Source organism: Sinocyclocheilus rhinocerous, unplaced genomic scaffold, assembly GCF_001515625.1.
Source record: "Sinocyclocheilus rhinocerous isolate Xijiao unplaced genomic scaffold, SAMN03320098_v1.1 scaffold552, whole genome shotgun sequence".
Taxonomy (NCBI): Eukaryota; Metazoa; Chordata; class Actinopteri; order Cypriniformes; family Cyprinidae; genus Sinocyclocheilus; species Sinocyclocheilus rhinocerous.
This window is the reverse complement of record NW_015625574.1, coordinates 739467-749045: the sequence shown is the minus strand read 5'-3', so window position 1 is coordinate 749045 and position 9579 is coordinate 739467. Positions and strand designations below refer to the sequence as shown.

Below are 9579 nucleotides of genomic sequence, written 5' to 3'. Positions count from 1 at the left end.
CCCTCCACTATGTAAGTCAATGGGGGCCAACAACTGTTTGATTACCAGCATTCTTCAAAATATCTTCTTTTGTGTTCAACATAAGAAAGAAACGTATACAGGTTTGGAACAGCATGAGGGTGAGTAAATGATGACAAAATTTTCCTTCTGGGGTGAACGATCCCTGCTGAAAAAAAACAAAACAATAGACACTATCACACAATTTGTAATGGTTTTACTGGTTATAACTGGAGTTGTATTGGTTTTAATGGAAACTGTAATGGTCCCTGTGGGTCTCTACTGGTAATTGGTCGCCTTCTATTGGTGACTTGTTAAAACCAATAAATCCTAATGGAATATGTCCCAAAACTAAAACAAAAACACACTAAAGAAAACCATTTTTTAATGGTTTAAATGGTTAAAAGTTGATGGTTTGTAATGTTTGTAATGGTATTTGTAGTGGAAACCATTAGAATTTTCTGTGATTGTTCTATTGTTTTTTTTTTTTTCAGCAGGGATTCCTTTACTGTATGTTTTCGGAAGACTTGGAATATATAGGGACTATCTTTAAACAGTTACTCCACCCGAATATTTCTGAAAAACCCAAACAATTCTGTCATTAATTACCCACCCTCATGTCATTCCAAGCCCATAAGACCTCCATTCATCTTCGGAACACAAATTAAGATATTTTTGATGCATTCTGAGAGCTCTCTTACAAAAGGTCTTCTCGTAGCTTCGTAAAATTATGGTTGAACCCCTGATGTCACATGGATTATTTTACCGATCTCCTTGCTACGTTTCTGGACCTTGATCGTGTTACTTACATTGCTGTCTATGGGAGGGTAAGAGAGCTCTCAGAATGCATCAAAAATATCTTAATTTGTTTTCCGAAGATGAACGGAGGTCTTATGGGTTTGGAACATGAGGGTGAGTAATTAATGACAAAATGTTCATTTTAGGGTGGAGTAACCCTTTAAGCTTGAAAGCCTCTGGTTCAGAGGATGAACTATTCTTTTTGAGCAAAGGAACATGATAAAATCTATTGTGCTCTGAATTGCATTAACATAATTCATATACATAAAACCCAACATGAAGGCTTTTATTAAGTGAAATGAGCCTGCCTTTTCACATTTTTGAGCAATGGATGTAACTAGGTTTAATATCATGATACTGAACATAATATAGAAATGATTAAAAAAAGTAGATATTCATTTGATAAGGTTTAATAATGTCCAAGCCTGTTACATTCAGTTTGAATGTTCAAGAAAGTGTAAGTCTCCACTGAGCGATTAGATTCTAGTTGAAATAATGGATGCTGAATGGTCAATACAGCACTCTTATTATACATTGTTTTACAACATATATGATGTTGTTTTTGTTGTTTGATTCTTTCTTCTGCAGATGAAATCTACCCTAAAGTGTACCACACCTGCTTCTTTATTGTCACTTATTTTGCTCCATTATGTTTGATGGTCCTGGCATACATTCAGATATGTCACAAACTCTGGTGTCAACAGGTATGTCAGTGTTTTTGACTTCACACTTAAAGTTAACTGCATTTTAACTGCATTCATGAATGACAATATATGTGCATGCTAATACATGCGCATGCTGATGTAGCATTGTAAGGTGGAATTCAGCTTGACTAGGTTTTGGATTTGGTAGTGCTAAGTTTGCTTTTGTTTACTACCAACTGCACAAATCTACAGTCTTTACTTTTGTATACATTGCTGAAAATGTGGCTATATAGACATAGTTTAATGGGTCAGAATTGTTGCACCATAACCTATAACACACAGTTCTTTATCCCTGAACAGATTCCTGGAACATCATCGGTGCTTCAAAGGAAATGGAAGTCTCTGCAGTGTTCCGCCCATGCTGTAGGCTCGGGAGAATCGGTGAAGGTGAGAAGCAGCGCCGTCTCAGCGGAGATCAAACAGGTTAAAGCTAGACGGAAGACAGCACGCATGCTGATGGTGGTGCTGTTTGTGTTTGCACTCTGTTACCTGCCCATCAGTGTTCTCAACATCATGAAGAGGTAAGCACTATGATACTTGGCTGAGGTAGTGCATGTGCTTATAACACATCAATTATGCTTACACCTCCTCTGTCCCTATGTGTAAACCTCCAAATATCTGTCAGAAACATGGCTGGGTAATAAAAGAAACATAAAAAGGCTACAAAGCCTATTTATTAGACCATTAATGTTTTGGATTGTGATGCCATTCTAATGCCAAAATGAGGATTGTTTTGTGATTATTCTCGACTGTGATCCACATTAGTTCCCTTTCGAGTAGAACTCAAAATTAACACGTAACCACTCCTTACTAACGAGCCATCCAAGCATCAGCCCGATTTAAAGGGTTAGTTCACCCAAAAATGAAAATTACCCCATGATTTACTCACCCTCAAGCCATCCTAGGTTTATATGACATTCTTCTTTCAGACGAATACAATTGGAGTTATATTAAATAATGTCCAGGCAAATCCATGCTTTATAATGGGAGTGGATGGTAGCCCAAAATTTGAAGTCCAAAAAATTGCACTCATCCAGTATAAAAGAAGTCCACATGGCTCCATAATAAAGGCCTTCTGAAGCGACGCAATGCGTTTGTGTAAGAAAAATATCCATATTTACAACTTAATAAATCTTAATCTCTAGCTTCCGCTAACTGTCATACGCGCGTTCACGAGAGAGTGGCGTCCAGCGGATGACGTAGCATGTAGGCAAACGCGGTGACAAACGTGGAAGCGCAGAGGAGAGAGCGAAACAAAACACCGGTCACGAATTAGTAGTACAAAACGAGGATTTGTAAAGAAAAAGGTCGGAGGATTTCGATATAAGCCAAGAGGACACTGGTTTTCCTTTGCTGTAAACAAAACTTGTTTCTCGCGAGACTAGCATATTCTCACTGGCACTTATGCTATGCCAACGTGCTACGTCATCCGCTGGACGCCACTCTGTCGTGAACGAGTGTACGACAATTAGCGGAAGCTAGAGATTAAGGTTTATAAAGTTGTAAACATGGATATTTTTCTTACACAAACGCATCGCGTCGCTTCAGAAGGCCTTTACCCCCTGGAGCCGTGTGGACTTCTTTTATAATGGATGGGTACAATTGTTTTGGACTTCAAATTTTGGGCTACCATCCACTCCCATTATAAAGCATGGGATAGCTTGGACATTATTTAATGTAACTCCGATTGTATTCGTCTGAAAGAAGAATATCATATACACCTAGGATGGCTTGAGGGTGAGTAAATCATGGGGTAATTTAAATTTTTGGGTGAACTATCCCTTTAAGAACCATCATTACCATGAGGATGGCCAAAAACAAACAGGCCTGACAGTCATGGCCATGCCATCTCCGGGAGGAGATGGAGAGACTGGTACATCATGTCTTATCTCCTCCCTGAAGCTCTTGGGGAATTTTTCTGCTCCCCCTGCCACCTCTGGTGTTTCGGGCACGGCAATCCCTGGCAGGATATCCATCCAGTGTCAAATCAGTATAGAAGCTGCCTAAGAATGGCACACTCTTTCTCACCAGAGCAGGTGTAGACAAGAATGGCTCCTAAGCGATTGAGGTGTTTTGTTGTTGGATGTAATAATGAACATAGCAGTCATCATTTACTCCTGACATCTGAGCTGCTGAAGATGCAGTGGATTACCTTTGTTTTTGAAAGGAATGCACTCCCGATCTACCTAAATGCGTTTATATTTTCACGAATCATTTGTGATCCAGCTTTACCTACAGAAGAAGTGAGTATAAGGTTTTTTTATGAATCTTTGCAAATCGCCTTTCCTAATAATGTGCTAGTTAGCAAGTACCACGGCTAAATGTGGCCACAGTCTCATGAGAACGGCTCGTCACCTCACGGAAGAGAGGGGCGGGGTGAGCAGAGCTCATTAGCATTTAAAGGGACATGCACCAAAACGGGTCACTGTGAACAAAGCTGGCTTTGAAAAGGTACAAAGGGTGTTGCTTTACACTACCATTGAGAAATTTTAACCAAAGTATGTTATAGACTTTTCATTAAGACCCTAAAGAATCATATCAACTTGTGGAAAATGGGCATCCGATGACCCCTTTAAAGATGCTTGCTCTCCTCAAGCAGACTGGGCACTCTTGTCTCAACTGATTTCTAGTAAACGAAATTCTGACTTTCGTAAACTTCTCGCCTATTCAGACTCCTGAACAAATAACCCCCATATCACAAGTCGATAATCGAGAAATTGATTCTTCTCTCTCAATATTTCACCCCAGCCCGAAATATGAAAGCTATAGGTCTGTGCCCTGAGGAATACCAGCTCATAGATTCCAGACTCTCAACTGAGGTTGTTGAGACCATTCTGAAGGCCAGAGCTCCCTCCACCAGAAAACTGTTTGCCCTAAAGTGGCATGTTTTTGAACAATTGCATGTACAGCACCATGATGACCCAGTCCACTGCCTGAAAGGTTCAGAGCTAAAGTTTTTACAGCAGTGCCTTTCAGCAGGTTTATCGCCCGCCACACTTAAAGTGTATGTGGCTGCAATTTCTGCTTGCCGCAGTCACATCAATGAAGCCCGTGAGGAGGCATCCCCTAGTATCTTATTTCCTCCTTAGGCCTTTCTGCAGGCTGTGGGTTCCTTCCTGAGATCTTTCCGTAGTCCTGGAAGGGTTATCAGGTGCTCTATTTGAGCCTCTTGCCATTTGGCATGAAAGGCTTTATTTCTTGTGTCCTATCCAGGGCCCTCAGGATTTACATTGATAGCACAAAAACATGTCATAAATCTGATGTGATGCTGTTGGTCAGCTTTAGACGCTGGGCAGGGGTTCCCCCGTCTCCAAGCAGCGAATATCTCACTGGTTTTGGATGCTATTACTTTTGCCTATGAGGTGCCCAGTATGGCTTGACCTCCAGGTGTTTGAGCCTCCTCCTATTTTACTTAGAAATTCTATGTGATATTGTATGTATATTTGGGTATGTGTTTTTGTGTACACCTGCCAAGGGTCTGAAGATGAAAATTAGCAATGTTGCTATAATCTGGCATGTTTACATTCTGTATTTTACACAAATTTTATTAACATGCATTAATCAAATAAACTTCCACCCGGAGTGTGTCTTCCTCGAAAGCTTTAGCCAAGGGTGCACCCTTGCAGGACGTTTGTGTTCTGGCTGGCTGGTCCTCTCCGCACACATTCATAAGGTATTATAGACTGGATGTAGATTCAGTGGTGGATGAAGTAACTGAAAGCAATCTTACCAGAAAATGACTTTGGTAGAAGTTTAAGTCACTGTTTAGAATATTAACTTGCGTAAAAGTTTTAAAGTATGTGATATTTATTGTACTTAAGTATGAAAATTATTTTTCATATAATCTGCATCTGAAGTGCCATTTAGATGTATTTACACAGTTTAATGAAGCTCAGATGGGACATGGATGCATTTAACCTGCAGTTACAAATGCATAAATAATGCTTTGTTTTAAACATAAAACGCTGAATGCTGATATTTGAAATGATTTAAAACATGAAAAAATAGTTGAAATGTGAAATTGAAAACGCCAGTAGGTGACAGTAAGTGACTGTTAATGAGTGAGTCATTGAGATTCAATCGATTCATTCAAATGTCTGATTCATTCAGAAACCAAGCATTTTTAGAGTTAATGAGTGAGTCACTGAATCATTCATTCAACCAATTCGTTCAAAAAGCTAATTCATTCAATAAGATAACACCATCCCTTGTGTTGTTCAGACACAAAACAGTGCTGTGATCTTTGTTTGGAACTATTTTCATAGGCAAAATTGAGAAAAAATAGGCAATATTGTGTCTAAAATGTAAGTCACTTTATGCTAACTTTAAACGTGATTGATGGTTGCTTTTTTATGTTTTTGTCCACCTGTCTGTAGAGTATTTGGCGCTTTTAAGAACACAGACAACAGAGAGACTGTCTATGCCTGGTTCACCTTCTCACACTGGCTTATATACGCCAACAGCGCCACCAATCCAATTATCTACAATTTCCTCAGTGGTGAGTATTTGACACCTTTCCGCTACATCAGAGCTTCCACCACAATTCTGGTTCTGGAGACCCACAGCAATTTTGAGTGTCTTTCTTCTTTACACACCAGATGGAAATCATCATCATGTTAGCAGAGAGCTGTGTGAATTGATCTGGGTGTGTCAAATAAGAAAGGCATGTAGATGACCAGAGTTGAGAACAACTGCGCTATACATGTCATTTCCTCCATCTGCTGGTCAGACTAAGGAATCGCATCTTTCGTTCCATACACTGCCTGCAAACACAAAGCTTTGAAATGCCGTTTGCCCTCCAGAAACATCCTGCTCCTTTTCATTCCAAACCAGCACGCTAATTATTTCTTCATTAGCATTGCAATATTCTCTTTGTGCACAGGTTTGATAATACTGAGTATTTCATTACCTGGTCAAGGACGCTTTAGACATCATTTAGAGCAGCGTGGAAGATTTAGTGCGCCTACTGAAGATGCATTAATACATTTTATCCCTCCAGTCACACGGTGGACAAAAATTTTGGTTTGAATTTGAAAAGTCTGAAAAGAGTTGTTGATGTTTTTTTTTTCTAATCAAAATAATCCTTTTTGTCATACTGCCCCAATGATAAGCTGTTCTACTACTTTAACGATATCTGCAATACATTTATGTTGGTTCTGTTCTGTTTACCCAGGGGGGGTTATCGCTCATGCTAGGCCCATGCTAGGCTGCATGGATGCGCAGGGAGTTCTTGCCCAGAACAGAACCATACTGCCAATCCAAACTGTATGCTAATTGTCAATCATCTTTGACGACAGTGGTCCTGACAGAAGTACAGTTTTTCCAATTTTTGTTCTGAGAGTGCATAAAAAAAAAAAGCATTTTAAAATAGGTGATGTACTGACATGACTAGAGGCATTTCCAGGTTGCTCTTTCTGAAAGATGATGTTTATGTTGAAGTATAAAGACTGTCCTTTATCGGTCTGTCATTTGTTCTGACTTGTATAAGCATACCCACAGGCCATCTGAATCTGTCAGTGATCACAGTTGTGAATGTAAATAAAATAACGTTAATTAAGTAGCACACTGTGTACACAAGTGTGGGTGTTCTAACTGATGTTCATTTTGGAATGACGTTTGACAAGGTTTAATCCACAGCATGTGCTCGCTCATCTGTGAAAAAATGTGGATTTAAATGGATTATTTAAAGGCTTAAGGTTAATTTGACATTTTAAATCAAATCCTGAATATTTTTTCTCGCAGGTAAATTTCGAGAGGAGTTCAAAGCAGCGTTCATCTGTCATTGCTCCGGTACAGATGAGACACACCAGGAGAGAGTCAGAGCAAGAACCAGCACAGATAGCCGCAAATCTCTGTCTACCCAAGTAAACAACTTTGACAACATCTCTAGGCTATCTGACCAGGCTGTGTAGCTCCATCATGAGAAGGGGTTGCTGGGTTAATCCTGCGGGCTGCCACTTCACCAGTCACTGCCGCCGATTAGAAGAACACAGACGGCACGTATGTTTTGACCTGCGAGACTTACGGATGGAAGGATTGAATAGACCTATTAGCTCCTGTGAATTACCCACACTTTTTGAAAATGACACTGTGTCTAGCGTAAGAGCACATGAAGCTTCAGTGGAATTTGAATTTTTAGCCAAGGGGTTATTTTTCTGCTCACCACAACAGGTGATGTACCCCACAATCCCCAGAGATGATGTGCATGAAAATAATGGCATGGCTCTGAAACACATCGTTGATGTGAGGCTGCATTCTTCAACTCAAGATTGAAAGCCAATGGCGATATAGAAGGGAAGCACAAAAAAAGAAATCATTTTTAAAGGTGATGTGTTTCGTTTTTGCGGTGTTAAAACACTTTCTCCTATCACATCTTATGTAGAGACAACTATAAGTAAGTAATCTGCGAGTTATCTGAGAAGTGTAAAGACTGCAGCACCACTGAAACATTGCTCTGTTTGTTTGAGCATCCTAACCAGCTGAACTCAGTGAGACTGGCTCACCAGTCATGTGAATTTTGGATGGTACTCTTTGTTTGAAGGGCCAGCGGCAGATGCATTCAGGAAGCCTGTTTGAAATCAAACAGTATTTTTGGAATTAAGCCCCTAACGGTGCAGACTTCAGAGAACAGGCCGCACTTTACACAATGCATGCATCAACTGATTCAAGTACTCATGAACAAAATGGATATTGTATGAATATATATATATATATTTATTTTTGTCCCATGTTTAAACAATGTATAATTTGTAACGTTTCTCTATAAGAATACTTTTGTCATCTTTTCAGGAACAGTTCACTCTAATTTAGTCTCAGTCAGGTACTCAAAAACAAATTTGATTGTTCACTTAGTGTACATTTCTACAGTTAGATGCTTGCAGATAAAAGTCTGTTTTATTTCCAGTGTTAGGCATCTGTGTTGTGTGGTGTTTGCATTTATTTCTAATGGAGTTGTTTTGACGTTTTGCACAGTCCAGCAGTAATTATTTGCTTGTTGAGTCAGGAAGCCTGGAGCGCTGGCTGTCGTGACTATTATTAGTCAGATGATTACAGAGCCATAAAGCCGAACAATGGCACAATAATGCATCTTTGTTCAAGTGTTGTACACCTCACAAGCACACACAGGTGAACAGCAGGGCATTGAACTACTTAGGATGTTGTTATCTCTCAGGTGCTTGCTTTGAGGACTTGTGTAATTTATTCAAAATGTGTGCTGCTACTTATGACATTTATACATAAATACACTGAATGTTGATGTGTTTGAAATTATGTTTGTATATATGGATTCCAAATTTCCTTCAAAAATACACTACAGAGCCATTCATCATTTTTGCTAATTGCTTTAGTTTGCAAATATGTAAATTATTTTCATACATGCTGACTTTTAAACAGTGTTTACACAGAAAAAGAAAGTGAATTGCTTTTGTCTATGTAGGTGCGATCCAAAATATAAATAAACAATAGCAACACAAGTAATTGTGAATGTTTTGCCAGCACTAAACTAGAACTAACACACAGGTGAACAGCAGGGCATTGAACTACTTAGGATGTTGTTATCTCTCAGGTGCTTGCTTTGAGGACTTGTGTAATTTATTCAAAATGTGTGCTGCTACTTATGACATTTATACATAAATACACTGAATGTTGATGTGTTTGAAATTATGTTTGTATATATGGATTCCAAATTTCCTTCAAAAATACACTACAAAGCCATTCATCATTTTTGCTAATTGCTTTAGTTTGCAAATATGTAAATTATTTTCATACATGCTGACTTTTAAACAGTTTACACAGAAAAAGAAAGTGAATTGCTTTTGTCTATGTAGGTGCGATCCAAAATATAAATAAACAATAGCAACACAAGTAATTGTGAATGTTTTGCCAGCACTAAACTAGAACTAATGTGCATAAAATATAATGAACCAGCGTGGAAATATACGATGGTCTGAGCTGTTCTTTTCACGGTTGTCATGCCTTTTCATGCCATTGTTATAAATAATTGAGTGATATAATTCTACTTTGTTACTCCATTTTTTTTTCACTCTATTTTTACAGAAGCACTTCTTTTAGCAGCCTGCTA

General features: G+C 38.9%; 1 protein-coding gene across 1 annotated transcript in view; it reads left to right on the top strand.

Moving 5' to 3' along the window:
- The window catches only part of hcrtr2 (hypocretin (orexin) receptor 2), a 19485-nt gene extending 11923 nt beyond the window's left edge, over window positions 1-7562 (top strand). The window contains exons 4-7 of the mRNA XM_016567255.1: window positions 1384-1499; window positions 1800-2020; window positions 5876-5997; window positions 7242-7562. Of these exons, the coding sequence (XP_016422741.1) occupies window positions 1384-1499; window positions 1800-2020; window positions 5876-5997; window positions 7242-7411 (629 nt within the window). The 3' untranslated portion in view covers window positions 7412-7562. The remainder of the gene's footprint in view (window positions 1-1383; window positions 1500-1799; window positions 2021-5875; window positions 5998-7241) is intronic.
- Window positions 7563-9579: the final 2017 nt, after the last annotated feature.